Below are 23,861 nucleotides of genomic sequence, written 5' to 3'. Positions count from 1 at the left end.
CAGTACTGTAAGTTTTGAAAGCTTTTAATTTACTATTTCTTTATAATCTGCATATATTTTACAGTACAGCTGACTCTTGTTTTCAGTATCAAACTTTCAAACTTTGGCAGTTTTCTATACTTCTTGCCTCAGAAAGCATGAACCTTTCAAGTACCATTAAAGTAACAATTAATTTCTTACCCCCACTACGGCAAGGAAAAGCTGAAAAATGTGATATTAATGTAGCTACAAGGTCAAAAGACAGAAAAAAAACCTGAACAAAAATATCCAAAGTGTATTATTATTTAAAATATCACCATTCAAAGATTGCCTTGGGACCTAACTGTTTTAGCAGTAGTACTATTTCAACAGTAACAGTTAAATTTATGTTTTTTCCCCCTCCCTTTTCCCCGCTTACTGTCCCTCTGACACATACCTAAATTCTCTGTCATGGGAAGACGATCAAAGCATCTCTGAAAGTCACGTAAGATGAGATTGAAATTTGTGTTGCAAAGAATTGGATAAAAACAGGAAGAAAGGACACTTCTTTCCCTTGGGTACTGGAAAAAAACCTGAAACCTTTTGGACTATTTGCCTCATGGGAAAACGAGGGGAAAGAATGCATCTAACTGTGCGTACGGCTTCAGTCTTGCACTAAATATTGTATGTAATAAAAGGTTTTACAAGGGAACTGAAATTTACTTTTTCAAACGGAGACTAGAATGATCCTATATATTCCTGTTGTTTAGCCTTCGCTTTCAAAGAATGAGGTATTAGGCAGGACTCTGTACTGCTGCGTGCTCTCCTTGAGCCCTTGGACACTAAACAAATGTCAGAATAATTTGTTATTTGTCGAGTGTTTTTCACCGCCAGCTGTGGCCCGCCACTTCCTGCAGCAGCGCGTTCCCACCACACCGCACCCAGCAGTTGTGTCGAGTGAGAACTTTCAGTCTGGTCCTGACCTTTCTCACTCAACTCACTGCTGCTCCCGTGACTGCCAAATGAGACAGTGCTATGACTCCAACTGAAAACAACCCAAATTTTTAATGCAGTTGTCACAAGTAAATGGCAACTTTCACTCACTACTAATCTAGCTGAGTAACTAGTAGGAGGCTCCATTTTCCAATGTTCGTGTCTTAGAGCCAGCTGGGGTTTTTCTCTAGTCTGTTTTTATTCTCACCCAAAGGAGCACTCCAGAACAGAAGAAATACACTTTCTTGCATATGTTGAGCCTTTCTCCAGAAGTTTACCTACCTATAACATCCAGTTTTGTTGTTTATTTTTCTTAAACATATTTTATCAACAGGAGTTCTTTAATGACCAAAAATTTCTAGTATAGCATTCATGCACCTGCTTTAATAATTCTAATGGAACAGGCTTTTATGTCAATTACTTCCTTACATCTGTCAGTGCCTTGCACTTTGTTTAAATACTCGAGCCATGGGTTTGGCTGAAGAATGAAAACCAAATGATATCAGAAATATTATGAGCTATTGCATTCCAATGACAAACAATATGTAATCAAATTGCTTTTATGCTAGAATGCCTCTAATTAAAAAAAATAAGATACACAGGCTGGGCTGATGTTATTACTAAACTAGTCCATGGTAGGGTCTTGTGAGCAGTTGATAATTTGACTCTTATGACTAGCCCGGCTAAATGACGGTGTTATTTAAAATGCTCACAATCACTGCCACGTTGGTTAAAAAGACAAGATGGAACCAGCAAGACCTGTAACAGTGCTGTCAGACTGTGGCAAGAGGATCAAATGTAACATCAGGTGTGACTCAGTGGTCTGTAAAAACAAAACCTTGTCAGTTATTTGTGAGAGATGTTTTTAAGTGCTTCTCATCTTAGAGAGGAAGTTGCTAGGTTTTTAAACCTGATGTATGGGGAAAAAAAAAGGTATTTCATGATTTGTCAACAGGAAAATCAACACTTAGATGGTATGCGAGAGCTAAAATTAGCTAAGCAGTTACAGAATTCGTATCACAAGAAAATCCATCCACATTGCAAGAAAACAGCTGTGGGAGGAACAGGGGAGGCAGCTGCATGAACAGGGTTCTGCATTGGACTTTCTATTTGTGTTCAGTCCCTTCTTCTCCCAGACTTCTTGCATAACTTTGGAAAACTCAATTTCATCTGCGAAATGGAAGTAGAATTTCCTTTGTTGTCTTGTCTAGGGAAAGTATAAGATTTCAAGCATGGATTGCCTCTTGCTATACATTAGGCAAGAGGCAGTCATTATTTTAAAAATAAAGTATTTCCTACTCTTAGTGGCTGTGCAAAGAGTAGTCAGCTACTGTTGGCAGAATGAAATGATAGCATAAAGTTGTGAAGCTAGATCCAAGTAATGTACGTTGGTACTAAAAATCAGATGCTACAGTGCCTAACTTGGAGACAGCTGCCTGGTGTGGAATCCAAAAGTCCCTGTCTGGCCTCTGTTCTACGAATGAGGCATTTGCCACCTCAGGAGGGGATCGAGAGCAGCTGGCCTGCTGTGCAAGGACAGCATCTGTGCTTAAATGAAATGCTAAAGCTAAAGAACTGAAGCAGGGTTTGTAAAATTCTTGTCCTAGGACTCACATACCTCAAGGATTCAGGGAAATGCCACCTTCTACTTGGGATTCTGTGGGTAATAGCACACAGTCTTCCAAAGAATCAAGTTTCACTTTTAAAACACAAATTGATGAGGGAAAGGCGGTAGAGAGACACTGTAGATATGTGACTGCAGATGACAGCACATAGTTGAAGGATGGTCTCTACCCCGACAATTGTTTCTGCATTTTTATGCAATTTAAGTTGAACAGCCATTGAGGAACAATCCAATGCTCCCTGCTTTGGGTGTACCCTCATCAGTCAGGCTGTCCAGGGACTGACAGATCCTCGGTTCATTCCTACACAGTAACAAATCACCCTCAGGTCAATCTTTGAAAGAGTGGACAGAAAATGTCCCTTAGAAAATAGACTGAACCACAGCAAGTTAACACAAAGCATCCACAACTAATTGTTGCCCATCAGGAGCTGCTCTTTAGCTCAGGATTTAAGTTGCCTTGGAATTCAGTGAATGTAACTAAAGTTAAGCAAAGACAGGGTACTCCTATGAGCGATGAGTTCATGAGGTAGTTCTATGAGCGATGAGATCATGAGGTAGTTTTCATATGTTTGTTTTGGCAGTATGCTTTTCTGTCTGCTAACATGCAGGAATCCAAGGAATCTGATCCATTAGCAGCGATAAACATTGTACTAGGAAAGTGTTACTGACTGGCTGTATACTGGAAGAAGTCACAGACTAATGGAATAAATTTAAATTATTCCAATAAGATTATAATAATCTAATTATTCTAATAATCGAAGAGATCACAGACCCCACGTAAATCAGAAATATACAGAATGTTTGTGATATGTACAGATCTGTTAAACCTAAGACCTAATACCTACTACATTAAAAGAAAAACCACGGAGTCAAGCAGGCCAGTTTTCTGCAACTGGCTGGCAGCACGGCCACGTTAATCCTAACGCACAGCATCACAAGGACATCAGGAGAGAAATTCCTCTCGGGTATCTGCAGGACCCCACCTGCAGGAGCACAGCGCGGCACCCTCGAACCTAAGGGCTCCCTAGGAGCTGGGTGACTTACTGATGTCTACTCCTGAGGCCTGCACAGGCTCACTTGTCTCTGAAAGAGATCTGCAAAAGGTGGTAAAAGCAGAAATTGTAACGTAGCTACGTTCACGCACAGACACTGCCTAAAGTCGTGGTAACAGTTTAGTGTTGGCCACAACACAGTTTTGCAGGAACAGGGGGCGGAGCAGTTTAGAAACTCAATATGAAAGTATCTGTTGCTGATCAACTAGAATGACTTTCAGGAGTGTTGCAGGAATACATGCAGACAGGCACAAGCACTGTGAAGTTATTTGACAGAGTAAAAAAGTTAGCATGGATTTACATTTTTATGACAAAGGTCAATTCATACACTTCAAATACGTAAGAAAAACAAGTCTACAAAAAGGGGAGACATTTAATACTTACAGAATACATTGATATTCTCAGTTTCACAGCTGTGTTTCTTTGAATGTATAACTGGAAAGAAATGTATGCCACAGAAATAACCTGCTATAATCTCCTACCAATCTGCTTCTAACATTGAACAGCACTACGTCTGTTACTTGGTGGACAATCCGTGCATCTGCTAAAAGCAATGTTGCTTTGAATTACGTGTGTACATTCACACAAATACACGTCCTAACTGAGGTATGGGGGGAACAGAACATAGGTAAAGAAATGTTTTCTCTGCTTATCTAGCCTGTAATAAAGCATGGGTCTGTTTGTGAGCTGGATCTAGCAATAGGCCTGTAGGAGCTGATACAGTCTGCTGTCTGCTCCTGACGAGACAGCAACTTCACTGGTCCACACTCCCTGAAAAGGCCCCCCACTACGACCCGAACTACTGCATTGCGATGGGAAAAGGCAGGACTCAAAGCATCTACCTTCTACGAACGCTACCCGATATGCCTGTACAGGAAGCTGGGGAAGCAGCTGTGGAGGAGAAAGGTGTCCCAAAACTAGGATCCAGTCTATATGGCGGACTAGGTTGGATCACCTTGAGATCAACTAGGCAAGAATCCAATCATGAAGGACAAATAAGGCATTCAAGGTATGATCTGTGTAAAAATGTGTCAGCCTCAGAGCGGGTATGACATGGGTTTATGAACGCAAAGGTAAGAGGCAGAAAAAATCCCAAGCATTTACACGTCATCTTTCCACCAACGTAATGCTTCAGGCCAGGTCCTCCAAAGGTGGTGATGGAAACCCTCACATACACGCACACACCCACATGCTTTGCGATTCACGGGCAAATCTAGGCTAAGTGTGAGAGAGTGGAATTCCATCGAAAACAAATTATTCAAGCAAAACTGGTGTTGGTCTGCCACTTACAATCATTAGAGTCTGGATTAAATGAATCCTTGCTGCAATTTACTTTCTAATACAACGAAAGTTAATCTGTATGCGTATTCTCCAAACAGATGCCCTGATCTTATGTCCCTGTGCAGTGTTCTGAGACAGTCCAAACAAAACTGCTGAGCTTCACCCACGCAAGGCCTCTAGAGACATCGGTTTGCAATACACGTCACGGAGAACAGAACTGAACCACCAGGAACCCGGTGTGCTTCTACGTGCTGTTTAGTCTTTTGGATCTGACTTGACATCATCAATTTAACTGAGTTGGTGTTTCAGAACTTAAAATACAGACATTAGTTCTCGGCACGTTTCGCGGTGACTATCCCTGCTTCAACTCAGTGGTTTGCTATTTAAAGAGTCTGGAGCGAGTAATCGCGTTATTCCAGAATTCCGTTCCTCAGCGTTTCACTTCTCTCCAGAGAAAGCCGCTGAAGATCCTTCCTAATATCAGGATGATCTTCCAGCTCTTCGTATAGCGATCGAACAATATCCAGTTTCCTGTAGTCCATCGGTTTGACCAGACTGCGAACAACCTGGAGACATCTCTCTTTCAGGGTGAACACTGAGGTTAAAAACAAACACACACACACACATGACCTCGTCAGAAGGGCTCTCATGAGCTGCTGCCTCAAACACAGACAGTTCTTCTCCAAGTACGCGGATACAGAACATAACATGTAGCAGCGTTATTCACAACACACTAAATTCACGCGAAAGAGAGGAAGAGAACTTGTTGTTTCCTGTCGTGAGGCACGCTACAAAACCCATCAGAGACATCTATGAGAGGTCTGTCAATAGCTCTAACCAGTACAGTGGGGTGACACAGCTCTATCTAGAAACCCTCACGATCTCTTCCTACTTTACAGCTAGATTTTATTACTGGAGTACCTGATTTCTCGCTAGGTCCTTACATTGAAGTGCAAAGAGATCAAGTACAAAACTCATCAGTTTCCACGACATGCGCAGTCCTGTTCTCTTTACCTGGCAGCGTGATGTCTGCTTTGTTCACGTTGGGAGCCGCGATAAACAGCTCCTGCTGGTTGACAAGGAGTCCATCGTTTGTCCCCGCGTCCCGGAACAGCCAGAGGTGACCTGGGAGAGAACAAGGTGGAAACGCAGCCGTTACCGCGCTTTTTAACGAGCAGTTTTCAGGGGCACCCGTAAGGAACCCATCTGCTCTCCAGCCGAGCTCTCCTTTAGAGGCCACCGCCGCGGCCCTGGTCGCCTGCGCGACCGGGGGATGTCACCGGGGAGCGGGGGCGGAGAGGAAAGGAAAGCGGTGCGGTCTCCTGGCCTCCCGAGCCGAGCCGATACGCCCGGTCACGGAAAGCAGGCTTCTGCTTCCCGGACGGCCTCCCGCAGCTGGCCGGGGCTGCCGTGCCCGGACCCCGAAGGGCGGCGTTTCATTCCCGCACCCGCGAGGAAGCCCGGGGGAGGCCCGCCGCCGCCACCAGCCAGCCCGCCCGCCCGGTGCCCGCCGGCAACCGCACCCCCCCCGGCGCCCCGGCCCGGCCAGCCGCACCCACCCCGGTAGCTGTGCATGATCCGCCCGGTGCGCGGCTGCAGGACCGGGTAGTAGCGCGGCCTGCCCTCGAAGTCCACCCAGATCGGGAGGACGGAGCGGGGGCTGCGGTTGTTGAAAACCACCTCGGAGAGTTCGCGCGTGTTGACGGAGCGCAGGCACGGCCCGCCGCCCTCCGGCCCCGGCCCCGGCCCCGGCCCCGGCCCCGGCCCCGGCGGCGACATCCCCCTCGCTCGCTCCCCGCCGCGGCGGGCCCGGCGACGCGCATGCGCCAGGGGGCGGTACCGCCCCCTGGCGCATGCGCGTCGCCGGGCCCGCCGCGGCGGGGAGCGGGCGGGCTCCTGCCGCCGCGGCCGCCACCGTCGGTGGCCTGGCGGTGCCGGCAGCTGGGCTGCGCGTTAGAGAAGAGGGAAACGTGCTCACAGCGCGGAAGTTACAGCCAGGAAATCCTTAGGAGGTCCGGTCTTGGCCAAAACGGCCTCCAGTTGCGCCAGGGGAGGTTTAGATTGGACGTGAGGAAAAATTTCTTTACTGAAAGAGTGGTGAAACATTGGAACAGGCTGCCCAGGGAAGGGGTTGAGTCAAAATCCCTGGAAATATTTAAAAGACGTGTAGATGAGGCGCTTAGGGACATGGTTTAGTGGGCATGGTGGTGGTGGGTCAACGGTTGGACTCGATGATCTTAGAGGTCTCTTCCAACCTCAATGATTCCATGATTTTATGATCTTGCTTCCACAGGGACGTTCCTCGCCAGCGAGCCCAGCCGTCCTGCGGGGAACGCCGGGGCTGGAGCTGCTCTGGCAGGCTTTCTGCAAAAAGGATTTTAACAAATACCGGGCTTGAAGCACTGACGGGTTTAAGTCTGCTCTACACGCAAAGGCCTTCAGCCGTTCTGGAAAGGTCGGTGGGCTTCCTCAGATGATGTCCGGCTTTGTCGAGTATGTGACAACAGATACCCCTCAAAACGCAGCACTTCGTGCGTGAAGGCGGTTTAGCATCTTGTCATGGTTTAACCTCAGTTGGCAACTGAGCACCACGCAGCCGCTCGCTCACTCCCCCCACCCGGTGGGATGGGGGAGAGAATTGGAAGAGCACAAGTTAGAAAGACTCGTGGGTTGAGATAAAAACAGTTTAATAATTGAAATAAAATGATGATGATGATATGATAGTAATAGTAATACACAAAGCAAGTGATGCACAATGCAATTGCTCACCACCCACCGATGCCCAGACAGTCCCCGAGCAGCGGCCCCCCCCGGCCAGCTTTCCCCCAGTTTATGTACTGAGCATGACGTCCCATGGTATGGAATGTCCCTTTGGCCAGTCTGGGTCAGCTGTCCTGGCTGTGCCCCCTCCCAGCTTCTTGTGCACCTCCAGCCTGCTCAGTCGGTAGAGCATGGGAAGCTGAAAGGTCCTTGACTAGTGCAAGCATTACCTAGCAACAACTAAAACATCGGTGTGTTATCAACTTTGCTCTCATCCTAAATCCAAAACACAGCACTGTACCAGCTACTAGGAAGGAAATTAACTATCCCAGCTGAAACCAGGACACATGTTTTTCTCTACAATCATTGCAGGTTACAGTGCTGAAAGTATCGAGACAGTGCCTTTTCCTCGTGTGTCTCAACACCTCTCTTCAGCTTTTTCTTTTAGAATACTTAACGTTCTGCAACGAGACTTGGATGAGGGGTCCTTTCGTAATTTCTGTACTGTCCCTCTAGCCTCCCTCTGTGAGGGAGAAGTATGTAAATTGGTAGAGAATGACACAAGAGAAGCCATCATCTGTCAGTTACACAGCTGGACGTGCAAGAACTGTCAGGGAGACCTGCTTGCTGGCCCTTCTTGTTCAAAAGAAGTCACTTCCCCCACTTCCCTTCTGCGAGGGGGAAACAGTAGATTCACATCATGGAAGGAGCACGTATTTCAGATACTTACCGGTACTGTAAGAAACTGTGTGCAGCATTGTGGGATTACACAGCATGTATAAACAATGAGGCCAATTGCGTTAACTGAAAAATGCTGTTATTCCTCAGTGTTTGGTACCAATCTTCCATAGAAACAGAAGCGCAATCTTTAAGAGAAACTGCTTTAAATTGTACAACTCTGAGCACAGATTGACATCTGTAAGAAAGCAGAGATGTACAGGTATCACTGTACATCTTCCTGTTCCTGCATTCTTTAGTGATTTCAGACTTACGGTTTCCTATGAAATATGACAAAACTACGCGAGGCCAGACATTTTAGTGTGACGAGTATTGAAGATCAAATACAAATTCTTTGCAGCGGTCAATAATTTTGGTTCCCATCTCCTGATGTTAGTTAAAGCCTCGTTTGCTAAGTCACATCAACCTGATTTGAATCTATTTAATGTTAGTTGTGGTTTAAAAAACAAAACATGACCCTATCACCTTTCAGGCCAAAAGGGATGACTGGCATTTTACTAATCTCATTCTGATCTTTAACTCAAGAAAAAAAAAAAACCCAAACTTCAAAATACACACTGTAAGGTCTTAAAATGTTACTGTGCTTAGCTTTCCTTAAAAAATAATAAATCAACAGTAACAAACCACTAAGGTGTTAATGCATTTTAAGAATGCAACACATCCAGGTTAAGTTGTAGAGTTCACTAGAGCAGGGGTACTTAGATAGCCACCTCATGCGACAACTGCGTGCATCACCTTGACGCTGTCATATAAACCATGCAGTGTGGGAAAGAATTAAATGGAAGCTGTTGGCACTCTTTTATCCAGAAAGACAACTGTGTAGTAAATGAAGGGCTGCATTATCCTTTACTGCACACGGACCAGAAAAAGAATACAATTAAGACTTACCTCCTATGCAAAACTTCTGAAACTTTAATACTTGTTAATTCACCTCTCAACACTTACACATACTTAGCACGAATACACTTTAATGAAAATGGCAAACCGGTAACTAGTGTTTTCAGCCTCTGATGAGCAAAGAGTAAGAGGCTTGAGAAATCACAGTACATTTACAGAAGAAAAAATATTTGCAACTTCAAGTTATTCAACAGGTAATATATTTTTGTAAATATTGTGGCATAACTACAGCAGTCAGATCACCTAATAAATTTAAACATATTGCCACCTTGATGTGTCTACAGTAGACACTGAAAACATGAACTTTTTAATATAATTGCTAAACTTATCTCTGTTCTCAAACCGTAACTACGGACAGTTTGCTAAGGCTGTGTGTGTTACCTCCCTCACTCACGGCAGTGGTACGTTAAAATACGGATTAGATGTTTACTGATAACTAGCACTAAGTTGAGGTAACAGGTAAGAAAAACAGTAGCCATCAGCATACTGTTTACTAATTGGCATTTGCTTATCAGACCATAAAAAACAGATACCGGTTTATTGTCTTAGTTTACATTTGGGCAATGGTATAAATCAGAAAACTTCAATTTGGAAAAGTCCTACATTAAAGAGATACTACCTCTAAACCCTTCAAGATGACAGTCTTAGTAGTCATGTTAGTCATTTTAAGATACACGTATGATTTCTACAGCTCAGGAAATAAACTAACTGTTGCCTCCAAGGCTGCCTCAACATGTTTTCTACTATAAGCAGAGGAAATAAACATTTAACTGAAAAATACAATGGACATGGTAGAGAAGACTCAGGCAAAGGAAAGCATTACTAATTGCGCTACTGAATTTCAGTTTGGGTGGCAGGGAGGAAGGAGGTGTCAAACAACAAGGTTTCAGAACACATAGCACAACTGGTAGCTCTCAAGTTGATCCCTGGCTGGATATTCGTGTTACACAATTTCTACATAGGTCGTTTGGGTTTTTTTCTTAGGAATTGACAGACCTATGCTCTCAGGTGTCCGCTTGACCAGACTGCTATCCAACAAATTCTGGAGGTGCCTCTTGTCTTCTTCCACGCAGGTTACCAGAATGATCTTTTTTCCTCTGCTCTTTCCCAGGTGCGTTTCAGAAGATACACCGCAGCATGAAGTCCCCCTACGTTCACCCACACAGTCTGACCTTTGCGCCAGATGTGTCCCATTCGTGACAAGGCCTACAACGCAAAACAACAGACAAAGAGCGGTGGCGGCTTCAAGGTAAGACAGTAAGGGTAAATTTCCTTCAGAAATTATTTTTGATTATTCTAAATCACATCTGATGGCAACATCAAATGACTCTTCAGGTCCAAAACTGCGTTTAAATGTTACTAATTACTGCTCTAAAAATAGATCATCTTCTGTAATGAAGTCAGCTTACAATTTTTTCCTCAATATATTTTCAAGTGTAAATAGGTTCGGTTTTCTCTCGCAGAACATACCTTGGCAAAGCATTTCTTGTCCTGCGTAAGCAGCACAGCCCTGCCTGTCCCTGGTGTGCAGATCCGGCCCATCTCCATAAGGCAGGCTGGATAGAGATCCCAGTTCTTCTTCTTTGACCCTATCCTGCAAAATAAATTAAGATCCCCTTTGTGATAACTGAAAAATAGTTAACTGCTGTTGGTCTTTCAGACATGGATTAGCTCATTCAGGACATTTACTATTAATTTCAACCTGCATTTTTAATATAGAGTACATCAATACTTCTTCATTAGGCCCAGTTAAGTAAGTAACTAGAGAGAACCCTGACCCTGGGCAGGCAAGCACATGCAGCAGCGGCAGTTAAGCGCAGTAACTTTACCAGTGATACCTCACCTCTTTCCAAAAGGCATGTCTGACACAATGATGTCCACAGATCCAGTCCGCAAAGGGAGATTGCAAATATCCCACTGAACGATGTCTAAGGGTATGCCCAGGGAAGTACTGCTGCAAGTGCAAAGATGTTTATCTCAGACACGGTTTACTGAGAATATTTTTAAATTGAGGAGGTCCATAATGTTAGCAAAAGAATAAATAGAATATGAACAAGAGAGTCAAATGCATCAAGGCAAAATGGATTTCTTTACATACGATACTACAGGAAAAGAAAACCACTCGTACTCTTCTTACCTTTCCTTATTCTCATTTTTCTTTAGTAAAGAACAGATGTTGTTTGCTGCTCTCTTTACAGCTTGTGGGTTGTTATCACCAGCAATATGGTAGCAGCTAGGCCATTCTGTAGCTCCCTGGGGGGAAATATTGATAATAAGCAACATTAGCATCAACATTACCTCATTTAAAACAAAACAAACAGAAGAATTACTTAAATATGACAGAATACAACAAAACAACTGGAAGTGGATGTCAATGATTTTAAAGTTCTGTAACAGATCTCTGTTATAGGTATTATGCACCTTAAAAGTTCGAAATACTTTTGGGATTAGTTTCTTCCTGCTACAGCTTTGGGAAGGAAAATGAGGTCATTTACAAAAAGTGTATTTGTGTCTGTTTAAAAGTTGGGGAGATACTTTCGGAGTTCGCTATTCAGTTATTACCAAGAAAACTTACACGTATTATTCAGTTGCAGATACTGTCAAGTTTTAGTAAGTTAAAAAATAAAGGAAGAATCACCTCTATTGGTATTGCACCTGTACCACACATGGGATCAACTATGATATCCGTTGGCTGTGGATCACAGAGTCTGAGGAACAGAAAAAGAGATGTAGGGAGGAAAGTCTTAAAAATGTGAATTTCTGTAAGGAAGCAAAACAACTATTTTACTCACTCTGATTCTACCCTTCTAACAGAAAAACTTCTATGTGATTATTTTTTCCATCCGTTAATTAGCATTTTATAAGCAGCAATACAGTGAAATACTTTTCAAGAATGCGGTACAGTATTTTGAAAATTGGCTAACACAGCAAACGTTTACTTTACTTAGCTGGAAAACATCCACTGCTAATTACAAAGCACACTGTTTCAGCAACTATGCTTTTTTTTTTCTTTTTCTTTTTTCAAGAATTAACAGAAATGGCTTTTGAGGAAGCGGGGGGGGGGGGGGGATAAAGGATCTAATTTCTGAAACAAAATGACTTGTTAACTGAGAATAATATAATACCATGCAATTGCACTGACCTAAGCATGCCATAAGCGAGAGTTGAACGAAGAGTCGTGGGTCCAAAATGTGTAATGTTTCTTCTGTGAAGACTCTCTTCAGTTAATGCGATACCCACAACTACTTCATTATTGTGAATATTCAGAAGAACCTAAAGAAAAAACGTGAACTAAATTTCAGGAGTAACAGAAGTTTTCCGTAGTATGCCTGGTAAATATTTATGAGAATCTCAGATGGTAGCTTAAAAAACAGGACCTACGTATAAAAGAGCGTTCTTGGAAGAAAAGCAATGCACCATTTTAATGGCAACAATGGACAAAATTCAGGAGAGCGTTCACGCATTTTTCTCATTCACACGGAATCTTTTACACAAGACTTCAAAAAGTGCTGTAACCGTTATGCCGACTTTTAAAAAGCTTTGTTTTCCAAGTATGGGGGAGAAGTCAGGTAAGCCCTGCAAGTCACAGGGAAGCATTTGCAAAGCAGCAATAAAAGTCATATTCCTGGTCCCCTCCACCACGTTCATTTGGAAGGTGAAAATATTGTTATAGAACAGTGGGCCAGCGCTTAACAGACTTGCAAGAAAAACTTAGTTTTTCTGCCCCTCAGAAAATGGTGGTCCCTCACCACTGATGGATCACGTCTGTTGGTCGCCCTTTCCAAATCTCTGCTTTCCCCATGATAAGAAATAAACACCGGTTAATGTTAACCCTTTTTGTCCCCTTCACCCATAAAACTACAGCTTCTAGGTGGAATATCTTCTGTTAACTTACACCGATATAAAACAATGGATTAAGGAAAGATTTAATGAGGGCAGAAGTACAGCAGAAGGCGCCTACATTATATTTAAATATGAACGAGACCAAACACTACAGGAGGAGGGGCTACTTGGTACCAGAGCTTTGGCTGTGGTTGAGGGAGAGCGGAAAGCTTTTGGGGACCAGCTCGGCTTCACTGGGTGTAGTGATGTTAATCAGTTAACCTGAGGAGAAGACAACAGTGTTTGCAGAGCAAAAGAGGGACGCGAGGAAGAGGAGAGGTACCCATGCCGGGCCACAAAAGAGATTATTATTATGGATAGCCAAAGCACGAGCAAGTGGTGGGATCTGAGGGTCAATGAAGTGAATGCTTCTGAGGAGGACGTGATTTCAGCATTACCAGTCTTTAGTTCCAGAGTCATCTTTTGAAGGCATTTTGGAGAGCTCTAAGCGTCAGAATTAAGAACTAAGAATTTTTACAACAGAAACGTAGGTATTTCCAAGGCACAACACTATACCTCTACATCAAAGTTAGTCATGTCAGCCTTCCACTGGAAGTGCTCCTGCACAGCTCCACCGAAGTCTCTTGCAGCCTCGTTTGACGTGAAACTGTGCTTGTCTCCTGCCCTGTTGCACGTCACACGGAACTTCAACACCTTCGCCTCTCCTTCGCTTGTCTTACCGTCACCAGCCTTGGTCTCGCTCCCAGAACCTGCCTGCAATTCGTCTTTAGCATCTGACTGTTCATTATCCTCCTCCTCCTCCCCCCCGTTTCGGGATGCCACTCCTTGTGTCTTTTCTGAATCCTGGCCGCTAACGGGTTCTACACCTGCAGCGTTTTGGGCACGGTCCTCCTGTTTACTAGCGTCTTTTTGATCTCTTCCTTCCTCGTCTCCATCGTCATTCAACTTCTCTTTGCTTGCAGTGCTCTGCAGATTATGTTTTTTGCGTTTTGTCTTTTTCTTTTTTAAGCTGTTGTTCAGCTCCCAAACTTTCAACGGATCGGTCCAAGGCAGTTTTTTAACCAAATCTTCCAAATCCTTTAGAGCATCTTCCTTTAAAAGACAAAAAACAGTTGTGCTTTGAAGTCACTCCATCCCTTTAAAAGCTATCCTTTTTTAAAGTCTCTCAAATTAGTCTCCTAAACATGTAACCCGCTATACATTTAAGCAAAGCTTACAGCTTTTTGTGCTATTTTTGCCATAACTAAACTGAATTGCACTTAAAGTCACAGGACCCATGGTATTTCATCATTTATCTTGTCAAATAAACAGCTAACACTAAGTTAAGTGACCGGAGCGATACTTTACCGTCCCGTGTCTAAGCGTGACCTACAAGCATGGTATCGGCTCTCATCCTAGATTTTGCCCATGCAACATATTTAACTGAAGAAACGATGTTAGACAACACGACCGCGCTCCCGTTTTACAAGCCAGCAAAGAGGAACTGGGATAATATCGCAAATAAAATAAAAAAACCCCTTGTTCATGAAACCGAGTACTTTCTGAAACTAGTCTTAAATTAAAAAAACCTCTCCAAGACACAGAACTGGTTGGAAAGTGAGGAGCAACTCACCTTGTTTTCTTTAAATTGATAGTCTTTGAACTCCTGAACGACAACAAATAAATTATCCACTGACCTTAGGCGATGGACCTAGGGGAAATGAGAAACGGCGGTGGCACGTTACTGACCACGTACGTCTAGGGGACGGTGTTTATCGTCATTAGAATTTTGTCGCCTTACAGCTGGATTTAGGAGACCGCGTTTTTCCGCTTTTGTTTACGCGGGGGTTATCAATTTACGTGCAAAGCCAGAGGGAAGACTTCTTTGCACCGATTTAAGCTCCCCGTCTTTGACTTCATCTACCCTTGCGAAAACAAAATAGACCTGGACGTAGCTCTTGAGCCAAGACAGCCAAAGCAGAACTTTGAAGTGTTTTTCGTCACGAACGCCTCTAAACCCCAGGGATTTCGCTCGTGACGGGCCAGGATCCAGCCGCCCGCATTACAACCGCCGCCAGCCCAGTCACGGCCGCGGCTGCCGGGGGGGAGCAAGGCCGACAGGCGCGCCCGGCGCCCCCCAGGGCCCCGCCGGCGGAGCGGGCGACGGCAGCGGGAGCCGCGGCGGGCCGGGGCCGCCGCCCGGGGAGCGGGAGCGGGGCGGGGAGCGGGGCGGGGCGGGCAGCCCGCGCGGACCTGCGGCAGGCCCCGGGCCGGGACCTCGAAGTAGATCTTCCCCCGGTCCCTGCTGATCCTGGAGGCCGAGCCCAGCTTCTCCTGCACCTCCTCGGCCGCCGTCAGCTCGAACCCGGTGGGCACGGTGGCGCCGACGACGGCCGCGAGCTCCGCGCCCTCCTCGGCCGGGGCTGGACCCTGACCCGCCGCCGCGCCCTCCCCCGCGCCGCCGGCCGCCTCCGCTTCCGCCATGCCCCGCCGCCGAGGGACGCCGGCGGACGGTGACCGCCGGGCAGGGCCGGGCCGGGCCGGGCCGGGCCGCGCAGCGCCGGGGCCTCCCGCCGCCCAACCGGCACCGCCGCCGGCACACGCAGCACCACGCGCCGCCGCCGCCCGCCCCTTCCTTCCCCTTCCGCTTCCGGGCCGGGCGCCGCGCCCGCGCACTGGCGGCAGCGCGGCAGCGCCCCCTGCTGCCCGACGGCGGGGCACCCGGCGCCCGCGGCCCCGCGCCCCGGGCGGGGAGGGGGGGGCGAGGGCGGGAGCGGCCCGAGCCGCCGCCTCGGGAGCGGCCCGCGGCGGTGCGGGGCAGGCGGCGGCCGCGGGCAGAGAGGTAGAGTTTTGTCCCGCCGGATGGCGACTGGGCGGCTGCGAGCAGAAGGCCCGGGGCGGGGAAGGCGGGTCCGCGCAGGCCGCGGGCCGGTGCGCCTTGCTGCTCTTCCGACCTAGCGCCGGCCGGTCACGGCTTCCTCGAGGAGCGTTAACGGCGCGGAGCCCCGGGTTACAGCCGCAGGTTACCAGCCCAGTAGTGGGCCGCGGCCCCGGCCTGCGCGGGCGGCGGCGGCAGCTCCCCTCGGGGGGCGGCGGCAGCTCCCCTCGGGGCTCCCTCAGCTCCCCCCGGGGCTCCCCTCGGGGCCCCCGCAGCCCCCCGCAGCTCCCCCTGGGGCCCCCCTCGGCGCCCCCCGCAGCCCCCCTCGGCGCCCCGCTGCGGCGCAGGGGGCGGGAACGTCCCGCCGCGCCGGTGGGTCGGCGGGGGGCTCTGGCGGAGCCGTCGGCGGGCCCTGCCGGGTGAGCGCTGCGCGGCGGGTGAGCCGCGGCGGCCGCCGGCGGTCGCTTGCCGTTGGGTGGCAAACCATGGGTGGCCGTTTCCTTTCTGTTCCCCTGTTACGAAAAGCGCTGAATTTCCTTGATCTTCTGGCTGTTGTCTTTGGCATGTTTCCAGCGCTAGAATTGATTTTTAAATAAAATACTAGCAGCTAAATGTTTTTTTTCAGGAGACGCAGAAAGAAAGGGAGACAGGCCACCCTAAATATCTTCCGTGACCACGACTGCGTCGGTATAACAAAGCGTGAGCCGCCTGAAGCCGCAGAGGCACTGATTTCCCTCCTCCTCTCTTCTTCACATCCCTCAGTCTTTACCTTTTCCCAGCATTGGATTTATAAATGTAAACACGACGTGTCCCGGCAGCTTGTTCTTCCGCAGTTGCAGCGCGTACTGGCAACAGCACTGTTTATTTTCATTTTCCTATGTAGGTTCTGATTCCGCCGTGACGTTTCAATAACAAGCCTGAAGCACTGCTCTTGCCATTAAGCCTTCTGAAGCATCGCCTTGCTCTCACATGAGAAGTATGCGTGTGAGAGTGTGTCTGAGAGAGGGAAGGTGTGGGGTTTATTCCATCAGTTTATTTTTAACTTGTGATTCAACTCTGAAAATACAGAATTAAAACCATGGAATTTGGGTCATAAACATGCTGGAAAAAGTCTCTGTGAAATGGCTTCTTTGATGGGAACTTAAAAATAAGCTAAAGCAGAGAGAACCACTTGGGCGCATTGCATCTTCTAAACCACAGCTGGCACCCTGCAAGATCTTTTCAGCGCAGTGACAGTGCCGCGATGCGGGGTGTGATGGTGGCTGCACAAACCGCATATCCCCATGCATTATGTCCCTGGCGACTGCTGAAGTAGCCCGTGACGCTACACCTTTAACGCAGTATTTTCTGAGTTGTAGATAATGTTAGCGTGGTTTGCCGGCTACCGCAGTACAGAGCATCCCGCTCACAGGCTCTGTGCCTGCAGAGCAGCGTGGGCACGCCGCGCACAGCGCTGACCTGGCTCGCGCAGCTCCCGGCAGCAGCAGGGAACCCGAGCAGGCCAGGTCCCCGGGTGTGTGTTGTCTTGCTGCTCACATCGATTTTACAGATTTCGCTTAGCTCTGTGCTGCAACAACGCCTGTAGCAAGGGAGAGCTTTGTGATTCAAGTGGGATAACGAACTCGGCTTGCTGAGCTACTTTAAATAGCAGAATTTTCAGCATATTTTGGTGAAGGTGTTTGCCAGACACTGAAATTAATTCCATGTGTCTGGCCTATCAGCAGCAGCAGCTCTGACCTTTCCCAGTTGGTCTCAGATTGAAAGGTGAGAACCGGTAATCAGCCTGCCATGCTTCAGCTCTTGAAATCTGTCCAAGCACCACTCGCAGAATTATTTCCTGCCAGTGGCCAGGTCCTACGGTAGCTGAAGACATCTGTTTGTCTAATACCCGTGCAAGACTGTTTCTTAGGATAATACCACACTTAGCTTGCGGCTTTCCTCCTAAAAACTCCTGACGTGCTCTGTAAATGTAGAGCCGAAGCATCTTTCAGTTTAAGTAGGTGGAGGCGTTACCTTTATGAATGACAGAAGCAAAACCATTAAGACCAACAGCGCGTGGCACAATGTGTGACAGTGGGTGTAAGGAGAAGTTTTCACCTAAGGATTCAGGACAAACCCTCCTATGTGGGAGGCACACTGGCAGTGTAATACATGTAACTGCGTTAACTTTTTTGTTAAGATCTTATCTTGAGAAGGGTCCCATACAGTGAGTTAGAGGATAGTCCCCCCATGTGATCTGAAAGGTGCAGACGCAGCCGTGTGAGTGTCTGGGTGTCCTTGGCTGCCACTGAAATTGCTGTATTTGTTGAACCCTTATGAGAACTTTGCAGCTGCTTTCAGTGGGAACATGGTGATGCACTGCGGTGACGGCATCTGCTCGGCACTTTATGGGACAGAAGAGAGCTGACCCTGGCAAAACTCAGAACGGTTTCTGTGGAATCTCAGTATTTTAATTCTCATTCTTTGATCAACCCTTGGTTATAGAAAGCTCCTGTGTATTTCAAAGCCGCCTTGAGTGACTATGAGATTAAAAAAACCTGGTTTTCAACTGTGTATTATCTCATTTCTATCTCTTTCTGTAGAAGCAGACCATAGATATGTTGGTAGTTGGTGCTGCATAAATATGTAAGCTGGGACGTAGTGTCGCAAATGTAGGTGGAAAAAGGAACTCTTGCCGTGCTATTCCGTGGGAGTCAGTGCGTGTGGTCAGACCGGTAGTAGCATACGTGTTCTCATTTATCCAAACAGCCAATGTATTTTTTCCATATAGACAATATTGGACCTGTGTTTTGGTAGGAGAGAAAAAATGACAAACTGTCTTCAAGACAAAACCAGAGTTGTATTTTCATGTCCCTTATGATCCCCCTTTCCCAGAGCCAAGAAATCGAATTGGCTCCCAGAAGAAGAAAAGTTCCGTTAAAGCAGGAAGGTACCCGTCGGGTAGATTGGTTAGACTCGTTTACAGAAAATAGCGGTTTCTGATGAGCTGGCAGCATCGATTTCATGGCTAGTTTAGTGCATACCTGAAGAAGAACACGGCTGACCTTTTGTCTGGAAGGTTTTGTACGGCGGGTGAATTGGGTCTGTCCATTTGGAAGGCACGCTTCAAACAGCGGGCTGTATCCCAGAGGATACTGTGGGTTTTTTCACTCTTGCTCTTCAGGGTTAGTCAACAGAATGATGGAAATAGCAATCGTCCAACTAAAGAAAGTGTCCTAAAATTATCCTGGAGTAAATTATTTGTCTCATAATATTGGCTTATAACTGAAGAATACTTACAATAAACTTGACTTACTAAGAACAATAACTTACCCTATAATTAGGACTATAGGATGAATATAAAAAAAGAATAATCTGGATTTTGCATCGTCATGTACCTCAGAATAGGCGTATGACTGTGCACAGCAGCTGTATGGTTAGTTTGCCACTGACTTGCTGTATGACTTCGGAAGAGTCACTGAAGCATAATTTGCAAATTTGTTTCAAAAAAGCATGGTTTGGATCTCAAGATTATGAATTGGGGGTTTCTTTTAATTTTTGTTACTAGCTTTCCACATGAGAAAATTCTGTGTTTCTGGCTTTTTTGGGTGTTCGGGTTTTTTGGAAGGTGACCTGTTAGACAGCTGGATGGATTCTTTCAGTTCATACCTAAATAAGGCAACTTGGGTGACAAATCTTTCAGAAATGTATGATTTTCCAAAAATGTTGTTTGACTATAATAGCAAAGCAAGCAAACAAAGAAAAAACCCAAGAGCCTCAAACAACTCAACCAAGTACTTTCCTTTCTCAGAAGTTCAGTTGCCACTTTCGGACTGTCTTTGTACCACCATTCCCCTATTTTGCAGGGATCAGAGTTTTCTCCAGAAAGTCTCTGGAGTCCTTTGGTGAACAGTCCTGAATTTCAAACGTAAAAATCAAGCAAATGAATCCTTGGTTGGCTCTAGGACGACGTGAGAAGGATGCACCGTGTTGGGACAAGATGCACTGCAGCAAGTCAAATGTCAGCAAAAAGCATGGGCTGGAGGAGTTTTTAGCGCGGACTGTGACGGATTGAAATGACTGTGTGTTTGCAAACCGCTGTCAGTCAGACAGCTTGCAAGAGCAGCTTCCCCTCTGTGCCGGTGGTGAGGGGCTGGCACGGATCAGCCTACCCTTGGAGCAGCTCAAAGCTGCAGTGCCAGCCTTCGAGCGTGCCAGAGCAAGAGCCAGCTCTTGAGAACAGGAGTACTGAGCAGCGCGGCAGGCGGAGCGATGATCTGGGGTACTGAGGCCTTGTGGCTTTTCTTCCTGTCACACGAGGCTGGTAGAGCCGTGGGCTGGGAGGCAGAACTGATAAGCCGTTCATCAGCAGCGTTTTCTTCATGGAGTTACTTAATTTTTCTTGAGTTTTACTATTTCCATCTGTGGGAGAGAAAGATAATATAGTCTAGTGTTTGGGAATCTCCAGCTGAAGTATAAAGTAACGTTATTTTGAAACCCAGAGATCAGAAGAGGAGTGAATTGGCAACTTAATGGTTACTGGATGGGGGAGAATTAGTATTTATCGTAGCACTGGTGAGCCCTGTGCCTTAGTCAGAAGAGGTGTGAACTGAGGCTAGCAGGTGATAAGCCAAGACAGATAGTTAACAACTTAAAGTGAGAAATTCTGTTGCAAACCCTTATTACTGGAGGTATTTTGTTAACAAGGGGACCATCCTGCCTTTCCTGTCCCCAGTAGATTTTGCACATGAATAAGCCACAATTTGCAACTTCTGTGTGGGCAGCATGGGTGGTTCCAGAGCTGCGTGCTCTGGAAAGTCAGACGAGTGGTAAGGCGATACAAGAATGAGGAGCTCATACTACAAAACGTAAAAGATGTGCTTAAAATGTCAGACTGATCAAGCCATTCAGTACTGGGTCACGTACACCTCTGCCCAGAGAAACTGAGGTTTGTCCTCTGTATGATTTGTTAAATGAAAACTCTGCTGATGGACCCTCATCTAGCAGGAAACTTGATGCGCACGTAGAACTTTACACCACTAACAGTTTCATGAAAGCAGTGAAAGGTGTTCAAAGATCCTGCTTAATTTGGACCAAAGTAACTGAAATTAACTTCTTGGATTGGTTTAATTAATTTGGTAGGGCATAAACAAATTTAGGGATGGCATTGAATTTCCAATAATGAAGCGCAAAGTTATGCCTGCACCTGCCTTGCCTGGAGAAACTGCTTATATTGAGTTAATTTCTTCAGAGCTGTAGAATTAATTTGGTGTGAACCGGTACGGTTTGTCTTGCAGTAACAGGGATGTATTGTATATATCCCATCCAGCACTTGGTTTTACAAGGGTTAAGGTTCTTTGAGCAAGGAAATATGTTTTCTTCCAAATCAGCCCCTCAGTGTACAGCTGCAAAGCCTGTGCCTCCTAAGACATACCTAGGGAGGAGCCTGGTCTTCAGGAGGAGAAAAACACAAGTGAGGCTCCTCGGAGCAGCCCAGTTTTTTAAGAAAGCATTAAGGAGTGCTGGGATCCCAGAATATTCAAGGCCATCATGGAAAAGGTGGGGGATAGGAAGATCTAATATCCATGATATATCATCCTAAGAAATCTGCATCAAAGAAAACCTTTAAAGTGAGACAGCTGATCTTTCTCAGTGTCTGTGTTTTGCTTCAGACCATCTCAACTTTTACTTTGGACTGAAAAACATCACGATTAATCCAAATTAAACATCACGATCAATCCAAATCCTTGGCATCAGCCTTCACAGCAAAGTCCCATGTAAGCTGCCACATGTCACTCCAGATGTGTTGGTCGTTCAGTCAAGCAAAAGCCTGTCTAGGTTAATGACGTGCAGCCGGCGCCTCTCTGATGCCTCTTGTCCAAAGATCTCCTGGGCTTTATGTCGTGGCAGCAGCGTGTGTTGGGTCTGGCAGAGTGATCCGGGTGTTGCTCGGTTTTCGTGGTCTCTGGGTTCACCTGTCCCCGAGTCCCGTCGTGCTCTTGGAGGCTGTTGGGCAGGATGAAGCGGTCGGGGTTTTCAGGGTCCTGCCTGCAGAGAGCCTGGAGTGCCTGGTGGAAAAAACAAGCATCCTTGGTTCCAGACATACTGCACTTGACTTCATTAGTAGAGGAACTATTATCTTCACTCGTTTATTTGAGGTAGTTTGTGGAGACTTTATGAGTTAAACCTCAGGGCCAACGGAGTTGATTACCTGAAATGTCCTTGAATGGAAAGAAGCATTTCAACCATCCTAGAAATGATTCTTTGGCAGAATGGCCGAGAAGGAACGACAGTAACAATGCCAATTAGACCGTGAGGAAGGAAAACATAAACAGGTTAGAAGTACTGATTTCAGGTAGGATCAGGACTCTTGTCAGCACTCTTGTCTTTCTGGGAATCACCAGATAACTGCAAATGACTTTTTTGTATCCTGTAGAAGCAGCATGCTAATCAGCACTGCTAGCAACAGCACTGCTAGCAACAGCACCACGCTGTCGCCTTTATTCAGCGCTATAGTGGAAGCTGTGTAGATCTTGCCTGGATTCAGTACAAGTCTATTCTGCATGGGATTTTTCCTCCGACTCGGTGCTGCATGAGACCTTTTTTGTTTCTGGCAAATCACAAATATGTAACATTTTCCAGCTGTCTCTCTGCCCGTGTACTAGCATGCCACACTGCAGGACAGAGCAGGATTATCTCTTGGTTGTGGCGAAAAAACCTTTTAGATCCAAATTCGTGAACAGCAAAAACACAGTTCCACACATTTTCTTGTGGATATGAAGAGAAATCATACAATTATGTAACAATGACTGGCTTTCTATATTCTGCTTATTTAGCCGTAGCTTCTTTTAAAATACATATGAAAATAGTAGAGTGAATTAATTTCTGGGATAACCTCACTGGCTTCACTAGATACGCTTGAGGCTCATCTCAAGGTAATCCTGAGTTCACTGTGATAATGAAAATCAGAAGAAACTCAAGAAATAGTAGTCTTTTGCTCTGTTTACATCTCCTCCTACATTCATAAAGCATTCTCCCTCTGGTGAGCTATCTTAGATCTCCATATCGGAGATCATATCAGCTTACCGTTAATGAAAACTAATGCAGACCACCAATGAAGCCCTATATATGGGTCTTGCACATGGACAGGAAATTACTGCACTGTGTCCGTGGCTGTTAAGAGAAATGCCAGCAAAATGTATATTCGTATAATGCTGAATGTTACTAAAAATGGGTTCCCAAGGTATTCCAGACTTGTGCAGATTTTTAGACCATTGCTCCATTGGCAGTTAGAGGGTGAAAAGCTGTAGTCACAGGTAGCTGAAGCCTGAAGCCTTATTTGAGGATGGATGAGCGAGATCCCATTATTGTTAAGTTTTCCTTTGATTTTGAATGAATATATATTTTAGAAAATCAAATTCTATGAAAAGTGTGTTCAGGAAAAGAGTTGCCTGTTATTTCGGCTAATACAGGTCTGGATTGTATTTTTTGCTTCTGGCAAATGGATTGGGCTGGTCTTTTGTTCAGAGAAGAACAGGGCAGTGGTAACTCCCAGCTCCAGCCACCTGGTCTCAAATTCTTGAGCAACTGTTTTCCTTCTCTGTGAATGTGTGCAGGTCAGTTGTCAGGCATCCGAATCCAGTTGTCAGGTACCTCCAGCAACTGAAAAGTCTTGCCTAATCTTGTAGGTACCTAAAAGCCACGAATACCTAAATTTCTGTCAGCAGACATGAACATAACTGCTGAATTCCTGAAGCTGTTCATCAGTTTGTGCCCAAGGCCTGGGAGGATTCTCAGACAAGACCTTCTCTTTCTCCAGCTTGCTCATGGAAACTGATCCAGAGATACCAATCTCTTGCTTAAATCAAAGTGTATCTCC

At 46.1% G+C, this 23,861-nt stretch overlaps 2 protein-coding genes and 1 long non-coding RNA gene across 3 annotated transcripts; 1 reads left to right on the top strand and 2 right to left on the bottom strand.

Moving 5' to 3' along the window:
• Positions 1-3,913: 3,913 nt before the first annotated feature.
• On the bottom strand, positions 3,914-6,687 carry LOC143164287 (von Hippel-Lindau disease tumor suppressor-like). The gene is made up of 3 exons (XM_076346732.1): positions 6,468-6,687; positions 5,923-6,033; positions 3,914-5,503 (listed from the first exon to the last, which is right to left on the bottom strand). The coding sequence occupies exons 1-3, from the start codon at positions 6,685-6,687 to the stop codon at positions 5,319-5,321; spliced, it is 516 nt and encodes a 171-aa protein (XP_076202847.1). The 3' UTR covers positions 3,914-5,318.
• Positions 6,688-9,295: 2,608 nt separating this feature from the next.
• On the bottom strand, positions 9,296-15,609 carry THUMPD3 (THUMP domain 3 tRNA guanosine methyltransferase). The gene is made up of 9 exons (XM_076346731.1): positions 15,379-15,609; positions 14,759-14,836; positions 13,702-14,238; positions 12,446-12,576; positions 11,942-12,011; positions 11,441-11,556; positions 11,147-11,257; positions 10,774-10,897; positions 9,296-10,509 (listed from the first exon to the last, which is right to left on the bottom strand). Exons 1-9 carry the CDS (start codon positions 15,607-15,609, stop codon positions 10,378-10,380), a joined length of 1,530 nt encoding a protein of 509 aa, XP_076202846.1. The 3' UTR covers positions 9,296-10,377.
• Positions 15,610-15,908: 299 nt separating this feature from the next.
• LOC143164288 (uncharacterized) lies at positions 15,909-18,597 on the top strand. Its single transcript, XR_012996047.1, has 2 exons — positions 15,909-15,967; positions 16,629-18,597. It is a non-coding gene; the product is annotated as an uncharacterized LOC143164288 (long non-coding RNA).
• Positions 18,598-23,861: the final 5,264 nt, after the last annotated feature.

Source organism: Aptenodytes patagonicus, chromosome 8, assembly GCF_965638725.1.
Source record: "Aptenodytes patagonicus chromosome 8, bAptPat1.pri.cur, whole genome shotgun sequence".
In the NCBI taxonomy this organism is placed as follows: Eukaryota; Metazoa; Chordata; class Aves; order Sphenisciformes; family Spheniscidae; genus Aptenodytes; species Aptenodytes patagonicus.
This window is presented reverse-complemented; position numbering and strand designations above follow the sequence as displayed.

Coding starts and splice junctions, on each gene's coding strand:
- LOC143164287 (XM_076346732.1), bottom strand. CDS start 6,687: ATGTCGCCGCCGGGGCCGGGGCCGGGGCCGGGGCCGGGGCCGGGGCCG. Junction 6,034..6,467: donor GATCATGCACAGCTACCGGG/GTGGGTGCGGCT, acceptor GTTCTCTCCCAG/GTCACCTCTGGCTGTTCCGG. Junction 5,504..5,922: donor AGCAGACATCACGCTGCCAG/GTAAAGAGAACA, acceptor TTTTAACCTCAG/TGTTCACCCTGAAAGAGAGA.
- THUMPD3 (XM_076346731.1), bottom strand. CDS start 15,609: ATGGCGGAAGCGGAGGCGGCCGGCGGCGCGGGGGAGGGCGCGGCGGCG. Junction 14,837..15,378: donor CGGCCCGGGGCCTGCCGCAG/GTCCGCGCGGGC, acceptor CATTTCCCCTAG/GTCCATCGCCTAAGGTCAGT. Junction 12,577..13,701: donor TGACTAACTTTGATGTAGAG/GTATAGTGTTGT, acceptor TTTTTTCTTTAG/GTTCTTCTGAATATTCACAA.